This window comes from Onychostruthus taczanowskii, unplaced genomic scaffold, assembly GCF_017590055.1.
Source record: "Onychostruthus taczanowskii isolate IOZ18803 unplaced genomic scaffold, ASM1759005v1 scaffold19, whole genome shotgun sequence".
In the NCBI taxonomy this organism is placed as follows: domain Eukaryota; kingdom Metazoa; phylum Chordata; class Aves; order Passeriformes; family Passeridae; genus Onychostruthus; species Onychostruthus taczanowskii.
In genome coordinates, this window is record NW_024499128.1 from 8,362,344 (window position 1) to 8,388,934 (window position 26,591).

The 26,591-nt window shown below is 49.1% G+C and overlaps 1 protein-coding gene across 1 annotated transcript in view; it reads right to left on the reverse strand.

Moving 5' to 3' along the window:
- ADAP1 (ArfGAP with dual PH domains 1) overlaps window positions 1-26,591 on the reverse strand; it is a 52,517-nt gene that overhangs the window by 8,821 nt on the left and 17,105 nt on the right. The window contains exons 4-5 of the mRNA XM_041401476.1: window positions 22,732-22,814; window positions 257-369 (exon numbers count right to left, since the gene is read on the reverse strand). Of these exons, the coding sequence (XP_041257410.1) occupies window positions 257-369; window positions 22,732-22,814 (196 nt within the window). The remainder of the gene's footprint in view (window positions 1-256; window positions 370-22,731; window positions 22,815-26,591) is intronic.

Below are 26,591 nucleotides of genomic sequence, written 5' to 3' on the forward strand. Positions count from 1 at the left end.
GAGAAAAGCCCTACAGGCTCTAAAGTGCAACAGGAATGTGTGAACAGGCCTGTGGGGCACCTCTCCGTGACTGTGGTGGAGGAGCAAGACCAATCCCACTAAAGGGAGGGTGAGCTGAGCCTGGTGCTCTTGTCTGGAGCAGCTGGGGACTCAGTGCTTATGGAAATTGGAATAAACCGGTGCCCTGGGAATTCCATGTTCCAGGATGCTCTCACAGCTGCAATCCCATCTGCACACAGCAACCACAAGTACTCACATCGTTTTTGTTGAAGTACTTCAGAGCACCTTCCCTCTCTGATAACACGAATTTTCGGCTTAAGAACTGCCCATTGTCTCGTCCCCTCTTCCAGAGAAATCCTTCTCGGTACCCTGCAGCAGAAAGGAGTGACTGAGAGCCAGGGATAAAGTGCTGTACTTAAAAAGAGAGCTGGGATTAAGAAAAGAACTAAGACTTCAGAGCTAAGCAAACCAAGTGTGTGGCTGTTCTGATGAGGAACAGGCCTTCTCCTTCAGACCTGCCCTTCTCACTCTGCTCTCACTCTCTTGTGCTTCAGACATCTCCACTCTGCACCGAGGAGTGGCTGCCTGCAGGGCCCCCTGTGCATTGCTGCAGCTCAGTCCTGGGTGCCCTCTGTCCCCCCTGCTGCCTGCAAACCCACCCTGCCACCACCCAGAGGTGCAGATGGGATGCTCCAAACCCTCCTTTATCCTACAGCCACAGCCAGCACTGGGGGGTGACCCCACTTCCACCCAATCCCTTCACCTCCAAGCCCTCTCCATCCCGCCAGAGCAGGAGGAGTGCTCCAGCCCACCACAGCATCACTGCCCGTGTGCACCAGCCCAGTATCCCAGGGACCAACACTGGATACACCTGGGAATGACAAGGATAATTTTTTTCTCTGGTGCACCCATCCAGCTTGGGAGAATCTTCCCCAAGGGCAGGAGCAGACACAGCTCATTCAGCCCATCAATTCAACCCTATCCCACTATGGGCTGGCTAGGAACCTTCCTAGCAAAAAGCCCCTTTGGAGGGCACTGCCAGTGTCAGAAAGAGCAGAACACACAGATGCAGCCATGATATTTTCTGAAAAATCCTTTTGCCAGGATTTTTCTCCTGAAGAACCTCAGGAAAGAAATGTAAACAATAACTATCTGCTGCTGTGGGATGCAACAGGTGCATCTGTGTTTGGTGCATGTTGGTTGTTTCTAATTAATGGCCAATCACAGATGCAGCTGCATCGGACTCTGAGAGTCACAAGATTTTGTTAAGCATTTTATTTTTATTTTTTCTAGCTGTTTGATTAGTCTTTTCTTTCTATTTTTTGGATAGTTTTAATGTAGTATTTTAATATATATATATATATAAAATAAGATAATAAACTAACTTTCTGAGAACATGGAATCAAGCCTCACGTCTCCACACATGGGGAGTTCCCAACACACAGGAGGCAGGATTATCCCAAGTCTGAGCAAGGAGAAGCAACCAAAGCCCAGCCAGGGGCAGCAGCACCCAAGAGCAGAGCAGGAGCAGCCCAGGCTGCTGTGCCTGTACCCTCATCAGGGCAGAGCCCTGGGAGCCACAGCTGTGACTGACCCAGGGGCAGGTGCTGCTCCCTGCCCGGCTCCACCAGCAAACCCCCGTGTGCCCTGAGCAGGCTGTGCACAGGGATGCTCTCTGTGCAGCACACAGGCAGCCAGGAGGCTGTGCCCAGCTGAGACACCTCTCAGGTGCCAGGTCTGCCTCACGCGGGGCAGAGATGCTGCCGGGGCTCTGATGGCCAACTGCTCCCTGAATGGCAGCATGTGGAGCAGCTTTTCCTCAGAGCTGAGGTTTGGGAGCCAAGGACAAGTGGCTTCTGCTCCTGAAAGGTGCTGGGTTTTAATGCCAAGCCAGTTGGAGCAGCAGGAGAGTCCTTCAAAAGCTGTTGCTATTCATCCCACTGAAGAGCAGAGAGGGCTTCAGAGCCTCTCTGTGCCTGGCATTTGAGGAACTCTGATGTCTCACAGGGGGCTGGAGAGAGCTGGCATGGAGGAAAGGACACCAAACAGGACAAAAATACAAATACAGACGTGGGGTGATGCAGGGGGAAAGCCCATCCTTTCCTTCAGGAATCCCCACCTGGGCTTGGTGTGGCTCAGCAGAGCACACTGGGCACACAGAGCTCAGCTCGTGGTGGCCCCACCTTGGAGCAGCTCCTGCCTCTGGGTCTCATCCATTCCCATTCATTCACCCATCCCAAACACATCAGTGGTGAAGGATGCTGCAGGTATTCCTGACTGCACTTGCTCCCCTCCACAACACTGAGTTTTTAGCATTTAAGGGATGAAGAATAAAATTACTCTGCGTGTGCCCAAGGATGGTCTCAAATGATTGCTAACCCTGCCAGGTGGGCACCATCACGGCTGTATATGAAGAGAGGGAAGCCCAGAGAGGTTTGCTGAGCTGCCCAGGACAAGGCTGGGAGCCAGGATCAAAGGCAGCCTGGAAACCCAGTTTTCCCTGCCCTCTTACATTGGACATTTCATCATTTTGATGTTCTCTTTCCAACTTGTTGTGTCAAAACACAGGATCCAAATTCACTTCAAGGAAGAATTACAAAAACCCAACACAACCAAGGGTTATCCCAATCTGTGGCTCACATGTTGGCTTTTCCCAGGACAATCACTTCAGCAAAAGAGCTCCTGGCTGTTCTGACAAAGCCAGCTGCTGATTTCAGTATACTTTGCTACAGATTTTTGCTTGCTTCTTTTCTTTTTCTTTTTTCTTCCCTTCAGGGCTGCATCCTTGGGAGCTGCTCCTCTGCTCTGCCCAAACCTGAACCCCTGTCAACACCCATCAGTGCAAACCACCATGAGCAGCCCTTGAACCCAACATGAACCCACACAAGTTCCCCAGGCAAACTGCGTGTCAGCAAGACTGTCCTCAAAGCCCTGATCCAGAGGGTTGAGAAAACAGCCAGAGAAGGTGCTGAGAAACACAACTGCAGGAGGCACAGCAGGGAACAGATCTCACACTGGAGGGCATTGGAGACAGAAAATAAACCTCTCTTCCTTGTCTCATGTACTGCACTATCTCAGCAACAGCTTTGTGTTTTAGAGGCACCTGGTCACACCCAGGTCCCCAGGGGTGGTGGGGCCCTGGCACAGGGTGACCAAAGGAGCTGTGGCTGCTTCCCTGGAAGGGTTGGACAGGGCTTGGAGCCACCTGGGACAGTGGAAGTGTCCCTGCCCACGGCAGGGTGAAATGAAATGATCTTTAAGGTCTCTCCCAACCCAAACCATTCTGTGAGGGCTGCTCTGCTTAGGTGGAAGCTGAACGACCACAAGCCCCACAACATCTGCTCTGTGTTTGTGTTGGACCACCCAGCATTGTGTCACCAACATGTTTGTTCCTCTCCTGGGGCACAGAACGAGGGATGCAAGCACCTGTATCATCCCATGGATCACCAGCACCTAACCACGAGTGCAGAAAGCAAGACTGGGCAAGACTGATAAAGCAATACCACTGACATTGCTAACACTGCTGCTGTCACATTTCCTGCATCACTGCCACCACCTGCCAAGCAGCAAAACCAATCACTTTGTTCTGCAGGCTGCTCTGGCACAAACCTGTGAACTCCTGCAAAAGCCTCACCAAGCAGCTGTGTCAAAGCCAGCCAGCAAATGGCACAGGATACAGCACACAGCCCAGCTGGGTATTTCTGACCCATTCCATGGCTTCCAAGGTAAAATGAGGAACGTCCACTTCCACACCTACTTCATCCCCACAGCTAAAACTCTGGGGCAAGGCAAACAGGGGCACCAGGTTGGCTGACTGAAAAGGAGATAGTGCATGGTCTTGTGCCAGCTCAGGTGGGCTGGTGGCTGCAGCTCCTTCAGGCACATAAAAGTGGCAGCAGCAGTGTGGCCAGCCTTCCCCTGCCTGAGAACCTGCAGAGGAAGCAGGGGAGAGGATTTTGTATAAAGAACATCTATTGTAGCCACCATCTTTCCATCTGACTCCTACCAGCATTTGGTTCAAGTTCCCCATTTTAAAGAAGAGGGATATTGCTACTTCCCCACCTCAGAAGGCTGTTACAGAGCTTAGTAAATGATGGGGTTTGGTCTCTGAGAGTGTGGATTACAGGAAGTACCCAAAATCACTTGCTCAGCTTTACTCTTTGCTCTCAGAGAAGAAAAATCCCTCCTGCAAGGAGGACAAGCAGATCCACTGGCTTGCAAAAACCACAGGGCACGGACTTCTCTTTCTGTCATCCTAAGCCAGGCATTCAAAACTGGGAATTAAAACCATGCCTGATATTCAGTTTCTTTGGCTCCTTATTTCACAGTTTCACCTGGAAAGAGGCAACAGAACTGCTTGTTTCCATGATGTTTCTAGGGCTGTGGTAACACCAGGTCTGGTTCCAGGCTTTTAGAAGAAGCCTGAGTGTATCCAACACCACACAAATGCACCACTGTGTGGTTTCTTGCCTTCTTGTCTCACTGCAAGACAAAGCATTGGGGGCTGCATAAGAGAAAAAAAAATGTACTTGTGCATGTAATCCATTTTCCTGGAGTTCAGGCAGGGCACCTCCTCCTACAGAAGCCATTTCTCCTTCCTCTCAGCAGCTGAAGTGCGTTGACCCCGATTCAGAGCTTTGGAGAAGATTCAAATCCAGCTCCCTCCCTCTGCTGCTAAAATTGCAGGGTGTGCGTTGCCACTCCTCTGAGTGTCAGAGCTGAGCACTCTGCTCCATTAGCACGGTCAGGTGTTAATTAGGGCAGGACAGGGGACAGGCACTCACTGGACACGTGTGCCCACCTCTTCTGAGAGGTTAAGGAGCTGCATAATTATCTGGAGCAGCTGAGTGTGGAATCCCTGACATCACACATCACCTCTGACCCCTGTCACAACCTCCTTTTCAAACAAAGAGTCTGAAGGACATTCCTCTGAAATAAACCCTGCTGCCCACAGTGAGAGGGTTGGATGGAGAAGGTGGCATATTCTGTATTTTCCTTACAGACTGGACTTTGAATAGGGTTGCAAAAATAACTGTGCACCTCTTGTTTAGCCATGCCAGTGTAAATGGTTTGGTTTGACTGCTCTAACTTGTATCATTTCTTCCTGCAGCACACAGCCACCATCAAAGCAAGACATTTCAATGACTTCAACTTGCATACTTTAAGAATTTGCATTCCAATAGAAGCCATAAACCAAGGAATATTAAGTTTGCTCATGGAATGAAAACATCACTCTTTGCCCAGATCCCCCAGATGCAAGCAGGGTCCAGGTCCTCAAATCCCTCAGAGCTTGCACCCTGCTCCCCTGCACAGCACCAGCAGATTGCTTTTTTTTGCCTGTTTGCAAGCTGTGCTGAGGAGCTCAGAAGTTCCCTGCAATAATTCTGCAGCCATCTCTGGATAATCCATTCCTGCAGGTCCTACGCTGAGCAATGCAGATACAGCCGTGCTGGAAAAGTCTCAGCATCCCCATGGCAGGAGGCCCCTGGTGCTGAGATGGAAATCCTCCCCCTCGAGTCCTCCTGCACTGACCAGGCCAGGAGCCACCACAGCCCCTGCAGAGTTCAGTTCTTTGGAAATTACAGCCTCAGCCAGCAGCAAACGAGGATGAGTTCAGTGATCCTCCAGCCCAGGACCCCGTGAGGTCAGTGCTTGCTGCACCCAAGGCAGGGTGGTGGTGGCGTGTCCAGCTCAGCTCAAAGGCTGAGAAGGGAATGATCTCCCTCCACCTCCCTGAAGACAACTTTTTCTCCCCATTTAGGACACCACATCCTCCTCACACCTCACCCAGCCAGGCCAAAGAGCCCAAGAACTCCCATGTGCAGCACCCTGACGCTCACACCATTTTCTTGCGCGCACACGTTCTAGAGGCACAACATTTCCCAGCTCCTAATCAATCAGCCCTCTCCTAACGAGCACTTAGCATTCAAATTACCTTTCCTAAAGGCCATTTCGCAGAGAAGGGTTTCATGTTGTCATCCAGTCTGCCTCTGCTGCCTTCCAGGAGCTCATAAAACAATTATTGTCCCACTGCATTGTCACTTCAGCTATGGATGCAAGCAGCTGATGAGATTGATTGCTTCCACAATACCCAATTAACCCACTCACTCTGCAAACGATTGACTTAATCAAAGGCAATTAGTGCTTGAATGGCTACAGCAGACAGAGAGCCAGGATTTAGTGGATGATTCAGATAATGTTGTACAGACATCTCCTTGGCCTTCTGAGGAAAAACATCTTCACCAGTGCTCAGCTCAGAGCTGGAAGTAGATGAAACCTCAGGTTGGTGGTGTGAGGTGGCACAGAAAACAAAAGGGCCTAGGAACACACACTTCTCTTTACTGATAAAAGGAGAACTTGCATGCTGATGTTCCTTTTTTCCTACTTCTGCTCACGCAGAGCCTGGAGCACCAAGCAGTTGACCAGACCTCAGTGACCAACAGGTCCTGAAATGGTAACTTGCCTCTGATAGTCAGACCAATCCTCTGAGCAAAGTCAACACTATTTTACAAAACCACCTTCAATATTGATTTCTTCCACAGCATCTTATCCCACAATGTAAAAAAAAAAAAAAAAACAAAAAAAAAAAAAAAAAAAACACCCCAAAAGATTCAGTCTGAAGGCAGGACCACATCTCTGCAGAAAGGCAGGTGTCAGTGCCCCAGGGATTTTTCCTCTAGACAAAACACCCCAAACTGGCACAGCAGAGACCAGACAAAGCCTCACCACGGGAAGGTCAAGAACAGCCCATGACACCTAAAGCAGAGGACAGAGATCATTTCAGATCATGTGAGGAACAACTCCAAGACTGAAGCCAAGCATGGAAAACCAATTCTCCAGATCACTACAAAAAGATATTGTCACCTTGATTTTGTAATGGAAGAAGGTGCTCCCCAGCTGCTGGGATCAGTGTGGACAATGGAGCCAAATGCACCATCTCTGTGGAAGGATCGTGGGGCTGAGCTCAACTACACATCCAGATCCTGAGGCTGACAGAAAGAAGACAGGTCTGTGCCCCACACAGGCATGAGGCATTTAAATGCAATGTCCATCCCCAGGTTTCCAGTCCCACTCAAACGTGAGTACACTTGCATTGGTCGCCCACAGCTGAAAATCCAAATTGCTTCTAAGCAAAGCCCCAATAATAAAGCTGAAATCCATTAAGCCTGTGATGTTTGCCACTATTTAAATCTGATTAAAATTGTACATGACACCACTAAGCTGAACAGTCAGAAAACACTCCTGTCAAGTCTGATGTTTCTCCATGTAATCCAGACCCCCCTTCTTTCACCGGGTTGTCAGCTGAAAGGAGCCATAATAAGAGATCATGTACCTAATCCAGCTTCCTAAGCTGTTTTTAACTGGTTTCTTTAATCACATGTTAGGATTCCCCGCGGAGCAGCTCTCAGGTGACAAAGACATCAGCACAGCCATTCATCCTCTCGGAGGGATCTCCGATGGGATCACCTCGTGCCCCAGTGCAGCAGGAACAGGGCACACAGGTGCCTCTGCAGAGCTGGGGGAGCCATCAGTGCCATAAAAAATGGGAAATCACAGCCACTGGGCAAGCCACTGCAGGGTGAGGTGGTGCAAAGGACACTCACCAGAGAAAAATCTCCTTTTGGTAGAGTGGTATTGATCTCCCAGAGAGCACTCACCTCCTCTGAAAATGCTGCGTGGGAGCAAGTATGAGGAGAAAACAACAAATTATACAGTTCCCAAGTCTTCACCTGACTGCTGCAGGCACATCAGGTTTAATACAGAAGACAGCCACATCCTCCCTTTTATCAGTTTATCTTATAATTGACCATCGATACAGTACAACTTCCGTGGTAACTTAATTATTGAGCAAGTGTTTACATATTAAAGATAAGACCACAGCTGGCTGCTGCAAGCACAATTTGATTGTATCTGCTGGGAGATGTTAAAACCCCTTGCTACAGAAAATGCCTTTACTGGAAGCCTTGCACTTACATTGCTGAGAATTGAATGTGGAATCTAATTTTACTTGGAAATCAAATGCTTCCTCTTCGAGTGGCATCCCTGCAACACCCACCTGGGAGCCGTTGGCTGCTTGGAGAAAAAAATCTTGTTACAGGTAAATAACCTTCAGGTTTTGCTCTTTTGAAGCCAGACTTTCATAACCAAGGCAGATGAAAGGGGGGAGGTTGCCAGTGTGATGCTCATCCCGTTCAGCAGCAGCACTCAGAGCCCGATGCAGCTGGAAAGCGTTCGAGGGCAGGCACGCGGCGCTAACCCACAATGACATCCTGCAGCAGCTGTCTTCAGGAGCTCAGCTCTGACAGCCAAACCACTCCCAAACCACAGGGCAAGGATCCTCCTTGGGCAAGACATGAACACTCCAAAAAACCCCTCGCTGCAGCCGCTGTGAGTTCCTGCTCAGAACTGCACAGGCAGGTGTCCCACAGCCTTCCCTCCCCGCAGCTGGAGGAGCTCTGCCACCATCCCACCCCATCCTCCCCCTGCCCAGGGATGCCCACACAGAGCTGGTCCTGCCTGCACCTCTGCAAGGCAAGGGAGAGCCCACCTGCAGCCCCACATGCAATGGCTCATGCAGAAAGCAAAGAGTGAGACTGAAAGGGGACGAGGAACCCTGACACACTCCTCAGGCACCGCACTGGGATGCACCAACCTGCAGCTGCCCAAAACACCTCCAGAGCACCAGGAGCCACCTGAAGGTCTGGATTTTACACAGGCATCCTCAAACCACACCTAGGGATCAGGCTAAAACAGTCTCTGGGCCTGAAGGGCTTTTGATGGCAGATAAATGCCTAGGCAGCTGCTCACACAGATAAATGCAAGCAAGGATGAGAGGAATTTAAACCCCCAACAGAGCTGTAGAAGAGTCAGCAGAGAAGTTCACCACAGACTTCAGATGGGTTTAGGACTCTCTGTTCTGGGGCATCCTGGAATAACACATTCCCCCACACAGGCAGCATTTCCATACAACCACAGATCATGGAAAGCCATTCTCACATGTAGCATTCCTCTTTTTCTGCTTTGAAGAGAAATCCAAATGGCTTCGAGCAGATCTGCTGTGGTGCTGCTATTGCCTCCTGAATGTCTTTTATTGAGAGTTCAATGCATTTACAGTGAAAACTTCATACAGGAAAGGAGAATTTTTTAATTTAGGACTCATTTCTGCCCTGGCTGCTGGTGCTCCAGCTGTCCCAGAAATCAGCTGGTACACGATGCTCTGGCAGCTGTGCATCAAGGAACGAACATTTGGCAGCACAGCCAAACCTCCAGGCTGCACAAGGACATTTGCACACCTTGATTTTTCTAGAACTATCACCTCCCATTCCCTGGAGCAGCATAATCCCACTTAATGAACTCCTGGAATTATATAAATCAAGGCTAAATTCTGTCCCAATAAATCATTGGCCAAAATTCCCATTGACTTAGCTAGGCTAAAATTTTCTCCCACCCTCTGCAATGCATGAAAGCTCGAAATTCACTCCCTGCTGAGCAGCCTCGTTGTCTTTTAGGTATTTTTGGATATTCTGTTTGTTACTGCCATGCCTGTGTCCCTCAGGGGCTGCCCTGGTTATGAAATTGGAGGTGGCTGCTGTGTCTGCACCTCAACAGCAGCAGCATTTGTAAAACCAGTCCCATTCAGCTGGGGAGGCACCTCCCTGTCCCATTTCAGTGTAAGCATCCCAGCAGTGGGGTGTGGACACCTCCTCCACTGCTGCTCTGCAGATTTCAAGGTGAAAACTCGGGTGAGTTCACTACAGGGGGAAAATGCAGGTGGGTGTGGGCTGGTGCTGGCAAGAAAGAAGCATCAGCAAATGCTCTGGTTCAGAGTTGAGGCTGATCTAACTCAGCTGCATCTCTGGCAAACTCCAGAAAAAGACATGACCTCACCCTGGAGAATGTTCTTTATCTGGTGAGAGACAGAAACTGCCCAGCCCTGTGCAGGTCTCTAAAGTAAAACGGATCTTTCTGTAGTAGAAATTGAATTAAAGTACCATGAGTTGCCATGAAAACAGCCTTTCCCATGTTCTTTGTTATCCTATTGCTTCCTGGTCGCTCCCTTCTCATTAATGGAATAAAGATGCCCCAGCTTTTTGCTCCTGTGTCATTTCTCAGGGAATGTGAATGTGCACAGTGTAAAATCACTGAGAAACACCAGACTGGAGCACCAAGAATTACCCCCATAAAGCACAGAAAATACAAAGAGATGATTCTCCTATTCTTTCCTTAAATGTTTATCATCCAAGACATGGAGAACAAAGCCTTCTACTTCTCTTCAGCTGCCTCCAGTTGGTATAGGTCCATTTATTGACTGCAAAAACTCAAGGTTACAGGAACAGGGAGCCTGAGCAATATCAAAATACACTAATTCAAGCTGCTTGACCTCAAAGAGGGAAAGCTCAAGGACAGGAGTGAGTCATGATAATTATAGTTGGGGTGTTTCACACATTCATTGATCTTAGTCTACCCTCAGCAGCTGGACTGACTCTCCTGGGAACTACTCAGGGCATCCCCAGGGAGCATCCAGGGCACACCCCAAAACACAGGCAGCACATTCAGCTGCCACAGGCTGGAGGGGCTCAGACCACCTCACCCATAAGAAACTGCACTAGTTCAGCAAATTCAACCAACCTCAAACTGACCACAAGTTCAATGCTTTTGATTTGAGTTGATAAATGTAAATATTTCGGTTAAAGGATGACACAAAACAAAACAACATTTCTTAGGAGTGCTTTTTTGAGAGTGGGGAAAAAACCCCAAACGAAATATTTTGCACAAAGCCCTTAGATGGAGAACAAAAAAAAAAAAACCCGAAAAACAAAAAGACCAACCTCCAACTATTTAAAATTTCATGGGGCAGCCCTTACCCTCTCAGCAAGGCTCACACCCACGCTGCTCTGCCCCCCCTGCATTGAGCATCGCTGCTGCCTCGCTCCTTGCACAAGAGCTGCTGCTCCTTGCCTAATTATAGAAGCTTGGATCAGAGCTATGCTGAAGGCAGCTTGACAGAACCAGCTGTTAAAATTACAGCTGGATCCTAAACTAGCTGTGAGCATCCAGCTTTAGCTCGCAGTGGTGCTACCCCCCTCCCAGGGCTGGCTGCCAATGCCTTGCTTGGCCGGCTGCTCCTCCTCCCCTAAGTTCAGACCCACAGGTTCTCACCTGCAATTTTTGGCTGCCTAAATGCTTTTCTGCTTTAGGGGAGTTGAAGACATCAGAGCTTTTCTCTTTGCTAGATGTTTTTCTTCCTACAGCAGCTATCTGTAAGCTCCATCACCGCCCCATCACTTTGTCACTGCAATGTTCATGGATTTCCTGGAAAGCATAACAGCAGTCGCTGGCCTGATGCCACAGCTCAGAGAGATGGAAAAAATAAAAATGCACCAAATTTAACTCTAAAAGACAAGCTTTTGCATTTGGAGCCCTCTCCTTTGCCTTTTGGCGGCGACTTTGTGCGGTGTATCCTTATCAAGGCAGGGAAGTGGTGCAGCATCTTCCCTTGATTCCCACAGAGCCCCAGGAGGCGGCAGTACTCCTTCGGAGGGGTCTGCACCAAGTCTGAATCAGCACTTCCAAAGCTCCTGAAAGGCACTGAAAGCTTCTCCAGCTCCTGCTCATGTGATGCCAGTCCTGTGGAAATGTCAGCGCATCCTGGCATGGCAGTGATGCCACGTGTGGGTCCCTGCCACAGCCCTGCTCCCTTGCACAAGGAAAAACAATGGTAAGACAAACCATGCTGTCATCTCCCCTTGCGTCCTCCTCCTGAGTTTAGTTTGCTAAACAGCCCTTTGATGTGCCTTGTCTTTACTGCAGCAAAGTCCTGTTTGATGTTTACACCATTTGTATCGTGAGGCTGCTGACAGGGAGCGAGGCTGGGACCCAGCACAGGCAGCTCTGCAGGAGAGCCCTTCCCAAACCCACTGGGGATGCTGCCGCGGGTGCTGTCAGTCTGCCTGGGGCTCAGATCTGCTGCTGGTTTGAGTGGATTTTTTCAATTGGATCCATTTCATTCCAAGGTAATTTGGTTTAATATTTGTTCACTCACTGAGTGAGTTTTTGCTTTGCTCTGGGTGAGGCTGCAGAGAGCAGAAGTGACCTGCAAAGCATCTGCCCCCATCCACTTCCCACGGTAGCAGTGCCAGGGCACACCAAGGCAGAAGAAGAAGCAGTCATTTGTTTTAAAGCAATGACTGCATTTCCCTCAAACCTCCAAGGAGAGGATGGGGAAAGGTTTCTTGGAGCAAGTCCTGACACGGAGTTGTGTAATGTTAAATGCATAAAGGATTATACTGGGAAGACATGAAAAGGAGACTGAGCATCAGCAGTGGGGACCCATCTGCTTCAGCTGAACATACTTCTCTGTTAACTTTCCTCCTTCAAGCATTTCAATCTTTCTCCAGAGCCTTTCATCTTAAACTCTTCCTCCCTATTAGACAAAAGATTCTCCCTATTAGACAAAAGGTTTTTGGAAAGAAAAAAAACCCAAATCAGGCCTTAATTCCTCTTTTTTGTACCCCAAATCCACAGCACAAGTGCCAAGGCATGGATGCCAGATTTCACACAGCCCCAGTGGGGTCATGCCCTGCTCCTGGGGCTGACACAGGCCAGGTGCTGCACAGGTGAGGGGGGGCTCAGACCCCCCCAGGAGGGGCTTCACCCCCACGAGAGGGTGGGGAGGGGGGCAGCTGCCCAGGCTGGCTCCCAGCGCGACTCGCGTCCCGGCCGCGCTGATGTCAGGCTGCAGAACAGAAGCTGCTCTGTGGCTGGGCAGCAGGAGAAGGAGGTTTCTGTGCCAGGCAAGGTTGCTCGTGCTTTAACCCACTCCTGACTGCAGCACATCAGCCTCCAGTGACCTTGGTGCTGGGCTGGGAGAACTGCAGGGTTTGCAATTCACACCCCAGCCCTCTGATGGAAACCTCTGGGCAGGGGCTGCTGTTTGGGGGCATCTGTACAGCACTCAGAGCACTGCATGCAACCAAATGCTCTTAGGCATCCTTGAAATGCTCCTTTAAAATGCCAATAGTGAAGGCTGCATCATTTTTGGAGAGGGCTGGAGCCTGCTGCCACTTAGCCTGACATCCAGCATGTTCCCCACTGCTCCAACAACCACAAAGAGAAGCATCAGCAGAACTTGCACAGCACCAAGCCCACAGCAGGCTGCAAAACTCAGCCAGGAAGCCAAATTCCCTGATGCAATCCCTGCCTGGCTGTGATGCCAAATCACTGCATCCTCCGGGACACAGACACAGGGCAGAGGTCCATGCCAGAGGTGCAGCACCCCTGTGCCCTGGGCTCCTCATTCAGCCCCAGATCAGCCAGTCCAGAGCTCAGCCCCACCTTCAGCTGCCCTGGGTACCACCACGCAGGGCCTGGGTGCCCCAGCGCCAAGCAGAGCAGCTGGGAAGAGGGAAATGCAGCCAGGCTTTGGGACCCTGCAGCCAAGCCCTTCCAGACAAGGTAGGACTGAGAGCAGAGATTTGTAACAGGGTTTGGCTGAAATCCAGTGAGAGCCAAACCTGGTGCTTTGGTTCAGCCAAACACTGGAATCAGTTGCTGGGAATTTGCTGGAAATGGTGATTTAACAGAAGGCACCACTGCTGCAATCCCAGCGGGCACACCAAGCACCAACACGCACTGCAGGGAACTGGTGCCCTGACTCCCTGCCACAAAGCATCTCCCCCTCCATGCCCACATCTCTGCTTTGCAAAAGCCAACATGAATTCTCCACAAAATACCAGATTTTTGCTGCTTTTTAACCACATGCTGCTATTACTTTTTTATTTCCATCTCTAGGTCTATGAGGAATCTTCTTACAGGGATTGGAAAGAGAGGCTAAGACAGCACAAAAAAGCATCCCACAGTGAGGGATGCTCCACAGATCCTCTGACAGCCACATCTTCCTGATGCATGCTGCTGCCCTGCATCACAAAAACAAGAGCTTCCCATCAGTGAGGGGCAGAGCAGAAAATTACAGAGCTTCTCTCAAAGCCCTGCTCTAATGCTTGAGCCTTTCAAGCATCAGAAGAGAATTTAATCCATTTTATAACTAGCATCAGATAGCAGTGACATTAAAAAGCAGTCAGAGCCAAGCAGCAACTTCTTTTTGAGGCTATTAAGTAGAAATAAATTAACTTATTTCTTTATATTGAAAATTCTTCTCTATGGACTAAGATCAAGGCTGGCTAAAGCTTTTGACAGCTGTTTGCACATCAGCCACATCTGCATTGAGGTTAAATAGAGATTTACACTCACAGAAACTTCTGAAAAACTCAGACCTTTGGATCAAGATGCAGCCAGTATTTTCAGAAGTTCAACTCACAAAATGTTAGAAGAGCCAATTATAATTAGGCTTTTTCTACATTTCTATATATGGTGTAAATCAGGAGGCAAGTCATTGGCATTACAGGAAACATGCCAGCAAAAAAAGCAGAATGAGGTGAAAATAAACTCTTTATTTGCACAATACTATTCACTTTACAGACATCTAACGCAGCCAGGGCTTTCAGGGCATTTATAAATTCCCAGCATTATGTGGCACTAAAGCTTTTACTGTGGTGTTCAGAGTCTAATGTGACCTGGTGTTTATACAGTGACATTTCAAACCTCACTGCCCTCAGCAGAAACACCTCCAGTGGCTCGGGTTTGGGTACAGGAACACAAACACCACAGCTGCTCTGCAGAGATTCCAGCACTGCCCCAAAAACCAGGTTTGGGTACAGGAACACAAACACCACAATCTCTGCTGAGATTCCAGCACTGCCCCAAAAACCAGGTTTGGGTACAGGAACACAAACATCACAATCCCTGCAGAGATTCATTCCACCGCTGCCCCAAACTCCGAGCAGGCAGTGGGGATTAGAAGCTGATTTTGTTTAGCAGAGCACTCATGGCCCGCTTACAAACCCAGATTGCAAAACTGGTGACACGAGCTGGTGGAGCTGCTCTGGCCTCGGACACTGGGGACACCCAGCTACTGGGACATTGGGATACCCGGACACTGGGACACCCAGACACCGGGGCACTGGAACACCCTGACCCCTGGCCACTGGGCCACCCAGCCACTGGGACATTGGGATACCCGGACACTGGGACACCCAGACACCGGGGCACTGGAACACACTGACACCTGGACACTGGGACACCCAGCCACTGGGACATTGGGACACCCGGACACTGGGACACCCAGACACCGGGACACTGGAACACACTGACACCCGGACACTGGGACACCCAGACACTGGGACACTGACACCTGGACACTGGGACACCCAGACACTGGGACCCTGGGACACTCTGACACCTGGACACTGGGACATTCGGACACTGGGACACCCAGACACTGGGAACAACCAGACACTGGGACACTGACATCTGGACACTGGGACATTCAGACACTGGGACACTCTGACACCTGGACACTGGGACACCCAGCCACTGGGACACTCTGACACCTGGACACTGGGACACCCAGACACTGGTGGGGGCTGCCCCAGGCTGGTGCTGCAGCCCCTGAACAAAGGGCGGGTGGAGCCAGGGCTTCACTCCCACACCAAATGCTATTTTTAGCACAAGGAGATGTTGTAAGCTCATAAGGAACTGGGGGAAGGGAGAAAAGCTTTAAGGAAAAGGAAAACCAAACGATGCTGAAGGATTTCTGTACCTTGTCAGGTCAGAGGAGGCGCAGCCCTGCCTGCACCGTGGCCAGGGGCGCCTGCCCTCGCCACGCAGCACGGCATGGAAACGATGGAGGATTGCCTCACACACATGCCAGCCCCAAAGCAGGCAATGCCACCCACCCCTGGAAGGCACTGGGATGCTCCTGCACACCCCAGGGCACCCAGGCAGGTGACCTTGCTCTGCATCACTGCGCTCTCCTCCAGCACACGGTGCCTGGACCAAGCCTGGTGAGATGCTGCTGAAAACCCTCCTCGTGGTTGCTTTTATCTCATGGTTTCTCTTACTGCTCCTGTGAGCTCTGTTTCCTAAGGAACCAGGGCTTCTGTGAGCATTGCTCATCCATCTCTCCCTCTGGCTTCTCAGCATCTCGGGTAATTTCAGCCAGATGTGGCTCCTGCAGTTGCTGAACACTCCTCTCTCTTTCTTGCTTATAAAGCAATGGGGTAATTTAAAAAATCATCCTCATCCCTGCGTTTTGCAGAACCACCCTTGTGGTGAGACACTGCCTCTCCTTCTGTGAGGAGCTGGTATTTACCTGCTCTCACCTCACCCCCAACAACACCCCCACCCTGCTCTGTGTTAGCACAGCATCACCCTGAACACACTCAGACCTTCACCTGGGAAAAGCCAGGAGAGCGGCCTTGGAGCTGGTGGAAATATAAAGAGGAACACCAGCCAAGGATGTGGGCTGCACTAGGGGAAAAAACAACAGTGAACTAAATCTTCCTGCTGGTCTGCATGAGAGAAGCTGAGATGGCAGCTGGCGACCATCCTGACCACACACACGAGCTGGCTCCAATCCTTCCCAGTGCTAAAAGCAGCTCTTGATGTAGCTGACAGCACCTCAGCAACAGAGGACTGATTTAACTCTCTTATTTAAGATGCAGGTCCAGTATCTTGTCAGCAGCTAAGGGATGCTACAGGAAGGACTTGCAGCACTTCCCCCCACTTGCAAGGAGCTGGTTTCACACATCAGCTCTGTCTCACCCTTATCAAGTCACTCCCACAGGGGGGATGCTCTGGCCATGGAGCAGGTCCAGTGGGATGGAGCAGTGCTCCACATAAAGACTTCCAGACAGCATCAACCAGCACAAGCAATAGGACAAAAAACCCCAACAATACAACCCACCTTTGTCTTCCTTGCACCTCTCACGGGAGCCCAAATCTGGGAACACTCTGTTGCCACAACCCTAACACTGCTACAGTGCCCTGAATGGGGACTTTGTTATTTCTTTAAACCCTCTCACCAACACTCTTTTCTCTCCTGGTCCAACTGTCTTTCCCTGCAGCACAGGAGCTGCACCAAGCCCGAGCAGGGCAGTGATTCCCTGGCACAGGTAAGCCTGTGGATGTGCCAGGACCTGGGGAAAACACCCTCTGGGGCAGCACACATCCTACCACGGCTCCACCCCAACCCTCTGCAGCATTCAAAACCTGCACACTGCACAGGAGGTGCCCTGCTCCCCTCTCCACTCTCACCCTCTCTTCTTGCAAGCACACAGATCAGAAGACCCTGCCTGTCCCCATCCATCCATCCATCCATCCATCCATCCATCCTCCCACCCCACAGTGCCACCACACCTCCTGTCCCCAGGCCACCTCCACCCCTGGGCTTCACTGCAAGGTTTGTCTGCAAAGCAAAGGGAGGGGAAGGTTCTCCTGTGGCTTCACACCCCTTCTGCACCAGCACCACCAGTGCCCAGGGCTCAGCAAAGGCCACCAGGAGCCCTTATTTCTCTGCTCAGTGCTTTGGGCTGTTTGATGTGCAGAAAACCCTGTGTCCTCTGAGGCTGCCATTAGCACTGGTTTGCTCCCTGGGTGCTGCTCAGCCCTGTAATCTGTTTCTGAGGCTGTGAAAAAGCCCAGAGCAGAGCTCTGACACCCACAGCTCCTCACTAGCTGGAGGAAATGGGGTAAGAGACAGCAGAGAATCAGGTCTGTCAGTTAAAATAATTGGATTTTAACTGCAACACTGCTCACTGTTTTGTCTGATGAGGCCCAAAATAAACTGCATTACCTCACTGCAGGTCACACTGAGCTAATAAGGGTCTCCTCCTCACACTGGGAAAGGACATTTTTGTGTCCCCTCTGTTTTCTCCAGTGCTTTGCAGTCAGAACTCCTTCCAACTGCGTGAGTGCAGGGGAAAATTAATTCAAACTGCTGCCCAAATTATGCAAGAGCCTTATGGAATGGAAAGTGCATATTAACAGATTTTACTATTTTAGGGTGTTCTTTTATGTCTCATAATTTATTTTGCCATCATATTTGCAGACAAATAGGAAACAACACAGAAGCCAAGTCATCCTAAGGGTGTTGACAGAAGAGAGTACAAGAAAATAGGCACCTCCAGAGAAATGTTACCTGAATAAACCACAACTCACCTGAATAGTGACAATATGATCCAGCCCACAGCACCACAAATACAGGAATACAATCCAACAGAGCCTAAAGCCTCAACCATCACTGACTTGGCTAATATGCCCAAAGTTTTGCCTGTATCTTCCAGCTTTCTCAGCAGCTCCAGTGGAAGCTCAGAGTAGCACCACATTATTTTACTCTGCAGCCCAGGAGGTCATCCCGCCCATCTGTGGGTGTACCAGCCAAATAATCCCAGCCCTCCAACTTCCACCCCAAAGGACAGGGTTCAAACCTTCACCTGCTGCAAATCTGGATTCCTCCAACACTTTCATGGGACCTATGACAATTTTTATCAGCTGAGGAGCCCCAGCTTCCCAAGACCAATGAATGAAAGCAGTGAAGTCAAAGTTCAAAGGGAAAACAATTCCCATTTTTTCTCAGCCACATTCCCATTCTCTCATCTGTAGCTTGAGATGCATCAGAGCAGCTGCACCTTGACCAGATTTTGCTGGTCATCACAGTGGTCCAGCCCTGCAAATACTACTCCCTTGTGCTTGCTCCACATCTCCCTAGGTTAAAATAAATCCCTTTGATTAAGAGAAGTCAAGAGCACCCAACTGAACTAACTTCCAGCAGGTTTTCCTGGAAGGACTGCCATAACTGCCATCTATCAACAGCAGTGGAAAACAACCAAGCTTTTTAAAACTGATCAAAATATTTTTAAAATTTATCAAACCTCGCAATTGCCTTGAGATACAGATCCAGACTTTGATAGCAATTAGGAACTGTCCCCTGTTTCCAGGAGAATTCAGCGCCCATGCCCCATTAAACTCCTTTAGGAGGGACAGTTAGCTGGAGACTGACAGTAATTTTGCCAGTTCATTTACCAGAAAGGATAAAGCCAACCTGAAACAGGTTAATGTGAGAGTCTCAAGACTGGCATCATTCTGTGCTGTTGCACAATAAATGTACTGCTAGAGAAAGGGACGTGGCCATGGTGTTAATTAGGATTGCTGGGGTGTAAATAATATTTTGTTTCATGAAGTCTGGCCAGGGCAAACAAATTATTTAGCTCATACTGCAGCTGAATGAAGAGCTCAAATGTATCAGAGGATGTCTCTAAGAATCAATAGTGGATCACTGAAACATTTAATCACAGTTTTACTGATCTCACTGCACCATCTCAACTCTCCAGTCAATGGTGCTGATAAACTCATCAACCACAGAACCATCAGTCTGAAACACCAACGGGGCACAGGAGCTGAAGGCTGGGAGTAGCACATGGGCCTGTGCTCCAAGGCTTCCCAGGGCAGCAAGGAGCTCTAAATCCCCCTTACAGGAGTTTCCACAGTGTTCTCCCCCAAGGGTGAGTGGCTGTGACTGCACATACAACAGCACATCCCCGAGAGGGGATATCTCCCTGGGGGCTGAACCAGGACCCAGGGATCCACAGCCAGGTTCCTGCCAGGCTCAAGAGCTGGTTTCAATGCCCAGCACTGCCCACACTGGGGATTTCTGCACATGGGAAGTGTCCTTGTTTCCCAGTTCTGATCCTGCTACCTGGCATCAGTCTGCATCCCACAAGGAAGGTGTTTCCCAGCAGTTTGGGAGACATGCAAGAATCTTTGGGGCAGCTGCTGCCTTTGCATCCCACATTGCCTTTTATTCATCCCCCTCCCCAGCAGCTGAAGTTTGCTGCATCCTCCTGCCAGGCTGCCCTGCTCATCTGACACTCCTGTCCTGAGGCTCATTTCTCCTGGGTCTGGCAGTTTAGCTTCTGCTTGGCATCTACAGGCTCCAGACAGTCTCTCCCCAGAGGGTGCTCTGAAAGACACTGAGTTTCTGACCAGGGTTCCATCAGGCTGCCTGGAAAAGGATGTCACCCAAAACTATTCCAATATAGAATTTTCTTATTTTTCATGCAATTATTGAACAAACATCAGAATGCAAAATAGCCTCTGGGATTGGAAAATGGAATTAAATCTTCCAGCAAACATGACAAAACGGATACTGACATTTCTATTAGCAACAAAATGTTTCGTGCTTAGAAACTGGTAACCTGACACTGCCCCAGGGAATTCAGGAGGGTGAGGAAAAATGGTCTGAGACAGCATTAGGAAGGAACAGAGATAGAAACACACCCCAGTGAGACAGCTGGATGTGGGGTGGGCAGGAGGACGCCCTGGTGTCACTGCCACCTGGGTTTGCTCACAGACAGCTCAGGTCAGTGCAGAGGAACAGCCCAGATGCTGTGCCATCCCCAGCTGTGCTGAGCCCGGCAGGAGCGGGCACAGGGCCAGCAGCAGTGACAGAACAGCCCCACGGCACTGGGACGGGACAAGAGCTGCCCAACACACCCAGGAACATTTCTGCTGGGGACATGGCAGTGCTGAGCTGGTGCTGGACTAGGTGACATTTACAGGATGAATGATTGTGTGCATTCAGAGTGCTGCCTTCCTGCAGCACACAGGGCTTTCCCCGGGCTCCCTTCTCAGGACACGACCCCAGGAAACATCCAAGCCCCAGCCTGAGAGCTGAAAACTGCATCAGCAGCTGGTTTGCAGGACAGGCTGGAAGGAGGAGCAGTTTTTGGCACAGGGTGAAGCAGCCACAGCTGGGGGCTGTGATGGTGCAGCAGAAGGGGAAAGCTGGCACTGGGAGTTTGGGGTGTGCATCCCCAGCTTTCTTTTGTTGTAACATCAGCCCGGTGCCCCTCAGGAGGAGCCACCTCAGAATTTACTGTCCAGAACAAGCAACAAATGACATCCCAGCTGCACAGGTCATTTGTGTGGCTCCTGTGCTGGGTTTTGGAGGTAGTGCCATTCTCAAAGACATTTCACAACCTAAAATCACTTATACACCACTTACACGATGCCCACCAGTCTGCTTCTCTTCCCCTCCTCCTCCCCAGAGCACTGCTCACTGAAAATGGCTCACCCTCTTCTCTTCCTGTCTGTATTTAATGGCTTTTGAACTTCAAAGAGAGGTGAGAAAACCCTATCACTTCAGCATGCAGTCAAATATGATGCAGCCACGTTACTGAAGAACACCTACAAAATATGCTGCTAAAATAAACTCCCCTTTGAATTCTTCTTATAATATCTTTCAGAGAGCTCGGAACACACTGCCCTTCTTCCCACACAGCACTGAAGCACCTACTTCACTTTAACCAGGTACACACTCTTCTCAGAGTCGAAAGGACTCATCATGTGCTTAAAATTATTCATTTTCCTCAAGTAGTTGGTTGAATCCCAGCTTTTATATCCAGAAGTTGCATGGTAGAAATTGGAAACAGTATTCTTGGGTGGGTATTATACACACTTTGGCAGATACATTCAAAAACTATCTAAGAAATCAAACTATTTATTGTTAATAGAACACGTCCGACTCCAGCAGACAGCTTTTTAAAAAATCTGAAATAAAAATGCACCTAATGTACTCTCTATGAATATGGATACTCCCCACACACTCCGTGCCTCATGTACACAATACAGCAGAGCTGAAATGCTCAAAACATAAATTGAGAATGTATGAGATCAGAATTTAACTGTGGTTTTCATAACAGCAAACTGCTGGAGCTACCTGCATATTATTAGTCTTGAAAAGCATCATGAAAATAATATTTTAACCTTTAATCTGTAACATGGTCTTTGCTAATAAAATTATCCCAGAGTCATCCAAGCACATAGCTGGTGTCAACTACTTAATATGCAGAATAAATTAAATGCCACTTACATATAGCAAAGAAATACCCAGTTAATTTAATGCACTTTCACGCTGGTGCAGCCACACAGCAAACATAGCGGAGCTCTGTGTCTCCTCTTCAAATCCTGCAAGATTTGTGATCAACCTTTCTGCAAGAAAATCACCCAACCCACTGCTCTGCTACCTGGAAAGGCCACGGTCACCTGCTGGAAGGAGCTCTGGAAGGAGCTCTGGATGGAGCTCTGGAAGGAGCTCTGGAAGGAGCTCTGAGAGGAGCTCTGGATGGAGCTCTGGATGGAGCTCTGAGAGGAGCTCTGGATGGAGCTCTGAGAGGAGCTCTGGAAGGAGCTCTGGATGGAGCTCTGGATGGAGCTCTGGAAGGAGCTCTGAGAGGAGCTCTGGAAGGAGCTCTGGAAGGAGCTCTGGATGGAGCTCTGGATGGAGCTCTGTCACAGCAGCTGCACCTTTGCAGCTGCAAAGCCCTGACTGTGCTGCAGGGAGAGCAGTGCCACTGCTGACACCTGCAGCATCCTGCAAGGACAGGGACAGGTCCCTGGGAGAGAGGGGGACGTGCTGCACACAGCCAGCACCACCAAAGCAGGCTGAGAATGCTGCTGCTCTCCAAGGCACATCTGCTGCTGCATCTCTCCCAAGCAAAGGTCACCTCGAGGACACAAACACCCTTTATCTGCACTTCAGCCCACCTCACACCTCCTGCTCCAGAAACAAACCCTTGGCCTGACTCGCTCCTGGTGGACAGCCCGTGGAAATCAACAGAAAGACTTTGCTTTTTTTCCATCAGGCATCCAAATTCCCAATATCCCCAATCAAACACAGGGAATGCCGGGAGGGATCTTGTGCAAAAGACCATACTCACTTCTGCTTAATGACAGGGAGGCAATAATCAAAATAAAGAACATATCAACAGGGAGGAAGAACATGGAAGGTGCTGGACATCAAAAAACTTATCTGCCAAAAGTGTCTTTCACTACCTGCAGAATAAGGCTCCTGCTTCTCACTGTGGATGAACTCTTTTCGTTCATATTTGGCTCTGATCCACTGCTCCCGCAGTAATCTGGAAAAAAAAAATACAGAGAGAAGGAAACATGGTCCAAGATACACTAAGAAAGAAGTCAAACAATTAATTCTTCAGTGAAAGCACAAGTGTGATTCAAAAGTCTTCCAAAAATTGCATTGTACAGTCTGGAGTCAAGGGTTTCTCCTGTTAATAGTTGGACAACAATAAATCATTTCCTTGTACATCCAATTTTATTGGAAACTTATTTTAAAACAATGCACAGATTTAGCAGAGCAGCCTGTCCCCACCCACCCAATCAGCCTCTGTAAAAAATTCCCTCAGTATATGAACCATTTTAGGCCTAATTTCCTCAGGCCACATTCTTCAGTGAACAGGGTGAGTAAATGAAAAATCCCAGCCACATACAAAAGAGAGATTAATGCCCTGAAGGTATCAATACAGAAGCAGAAGGTGCTGAAAACCCATCTGGCCAAGCTCTTCCAAACTCACAGCCCATAATGCCAAGTTGAAGGAAGCAGTCTATGATGCATGGCAGCAAATATGATTAAAAAGTCCTTTACTTTTAACACTGAAATTATACAGATGACCTATACACCAAGATCACAATTTCCAAAAAGGAAAAAATACCCCAAAGACATTTTTTTTTTTTTTTTTAGCTATTTTATTTCAGCATGAGGGCTTGAACCAATGAAGTAACTTTGATCTGGAATATGCTGGAAGTTGCTTCAAACCATTTTTAACTGAACTTATTTCCTAATTGCCCTAGAACCCTAAATAGCCCAAGCAGGCAGATCACACTCAGAAATAAAGACATGTGTTATCCCAGCTTCACAGCAGACATTTTGGAGCTGCCTACACTGAAGACAGTAAAAGATCCCCCAGCACTGAGTGTGTTTTGTAAAACCATCACATTTCAACACATCAACTTCTCTGCCAATGAAAACTATTCATATGCTTAATCACCTTTTCTTTTTTGCTGATTATGCAAACTAAATGGTATCTTTTCAGCAGCCACATCCCAGAAATGCTCAAAGAATATAAACATACTAACACTGCTTATGAAAATTCATCTGCAGGTACAGCAAACACATTCAATAAATCTGCAAGACACTGTCCAGTGAGAACTGTGTCTGTGACTGGTTTCCTGGCAATAAAGGAGGAAATAATTACCTATTGTTCCCCCAGTTGTGTCAGCTCCTTGGTTGGGGCACCAGCCATCTCCCCAAGGCTCAGGGAGCACCACTGCTTCCCTGGCCCCAAAACCCAGCTGTGAGCTCCTGCTGTAAAACAAATAATGCACCAGGTCTGCCTCTGCCCTTCTGCTCCTGCTTCCATGACTGATCTTCAGCTGTTACCCATCTGCCAAGTTTGATTGTGAGCTCTGAACCCATCTCCCTCCTGCTGCCATCCTGTGCTGTGCTCTGGTCTGGTGCAACCCATCCCCAGGGGTTCAGGTGTGCTTTGTGCAACCACAGAAAGCTTGGAAGGGACCTTAAAGCTCATCTAATTCCAACTCCCCTGCCATGGGGTTGCTCAAACCCCATTCAGCACCCAAGGGCTCCTCTGGGTCCAGCAGGATGCCTTTTCTGGATCTGATATCCACAAACACAGAAGGCTGATGACCCAAAAGGTGGCACCCAAATGCCTGCTCTATAATGCTGTCCCAAATCAGCAAAGCTACCAAAACTTAATCATAAAATCAACACAAACACTTGAATTTACTATTCTTCTTGCAATTTTTCCTGGCCAGCTGCTGTGGACAGCTTGTTATCACTGAAGCCAAACTTGGACCTTTTCAACAAGATGACTGGGGATCGAACTGGGAGGAAGAACATTCACACCACCCTCAGCTCCAGCTGACGTCAGTGGATCCAGCAGGAGCTGCAGCTGCTCCGAGTTCTGAGAGTCAGCCTTCCAGCACGGGGCTTTAAATACAGCATAAATTAAGGTTCATGTGCAGCAGTGGGAAAACTCTCCTGCTGCAGGATGCAGACTGTGCAGCAGACACCCTGCAGGGCTCATCCCTGGGGAAACATCTCCCTGCCTGCCCGGAGCATCGCTGCAGGGGCCCCAGAGCTCTTGTGCAAGAGGGCACCCCCGGGGCAGCCAGCAGGCACCACACCCCAGGGGAGCCCTGAGAAGCTGCAAAATGTTCTAGCTGGCCTCTCCCAACATCTGGCCCTGAGCAGGAGTGGCTGCAATGGCAGCTCCCAGAGCACACGGAATCCAGCTGTGCCACCTTCCCAGCAGCTTCCTGGCATTCACACACTCTTCCCTTTTCCTTACCATCACAAACCCAGGCTCTTTCAGCAATAACTTCCCAAAACCCAGAACACACCAGAGAGCAGCCCACAGCTTGGACAACTCAGTGCAAGGCCACCAGCTGCAGCTTCTGCTCCAGTGGTTATTTATAGAAAGCAGAACAACTTCAGCAAAAGAAACCAAAACAAAAACCCAACCAGGACAGCGAGGAGTTCACCATCTCCCTTCCCTGAAAGAGAGAAGCTGAGCAGGGATTTCACCACATTCACTCTCTTGGACTAGATGCAATCCTGCCATAAAAAGCTGCTCTTGCTAAACCCCAGTTTCACCAGCACAGCTCTGATGAATTCATACAGGAGCAGGAATGTGTCCTGGGATCTGCAGGAGCTGAGAGCAATTCCAGGGCAGAAGATCCTCAAACCACACAGGGATTGTACGAAAACAGCCACCACTTTCAGTAGACTGCTGATCTCATCTTAATTTAAGTATATGTTCAGGGACTTCAGAAATATCTGTTTTAGTTGAAATGTACTTTTTCCAGGCATGAATAAGTGTGTATGTAACCCAGGGCAGACATCACACACCCAACACAGGAGCCTTCATCCAAATCCACCTTTGACTCCAAAAGGAGTTCTGTGACCAGAAAGGACTGCAGTAGCAGCCCCCTGGTATTTTACTGCATTTCTGGTGATGGGATAATGTAGCAAATCAGCAAATATATTATTTGTGTTTGTTAAAAAAATGTAAGTGCATCATTCCTAAACTGTGGAGATGCACAGCTTTCAGGATCAACTCCAAAGGCTTTAACAGCCCACCTAAAGTCTGTCAGGCTGCTGGTTACAGGGAACTTGTCATTTTTTGGCAATTAGAATAGAAAAGTCCTTGTACTCATCAAAAACCTAGAGGCAAAAAACCCCACCAAAAAACCAAAACACTAAGGAAATCCACATTTTCACCAGAATAAGGGAAAATTCATCTCCCAAATGGGAAAGGACTCAGCTTGACTGAGGGACAGCAGGTCCAGAGGCTGACAAAGCACTGCCAGCACCACTGCAGGCACTTGCTTGATTTCCTGACCACCCACATGAACACAAGGGCTCTGCCCAGGGGCCAGCAAGGAAGGTTCCAGAAGAAGCCACTGGAGCAGTTTTATCTTGGTCCCACCTACTCAAAGCTCACAGCAAAAAGCACCACAGGAAAAGATGCTCAAGCAGTTTAATATCAAACTGTGGCTGCATGGCTTCAGTGAGCTGTGTGGAGGAGGTGCTGGCCAGCCAAATTCAGTTTCCAGTTTATTTTTTTTCCCCAAGACTGATTTTTTCTCAGCTGGGCTGGCTGATGCACTCCAGAGCACACCCACAGATGCTGCACATAGAAGCTGTGGCTTTTCTGGAGACATATGACAGACAAGAAACCCCAGCCAGAGGTGAAAGTGGCCCAAAAGACATCAACTGCATAACTGCATCCTTGTGAGGCACCATCAGGTCCAAGAAAGACAAAAGAAATGAATGTCATCCAGAAACACCATTTCCAGAAGCCAAATTTGTAGCT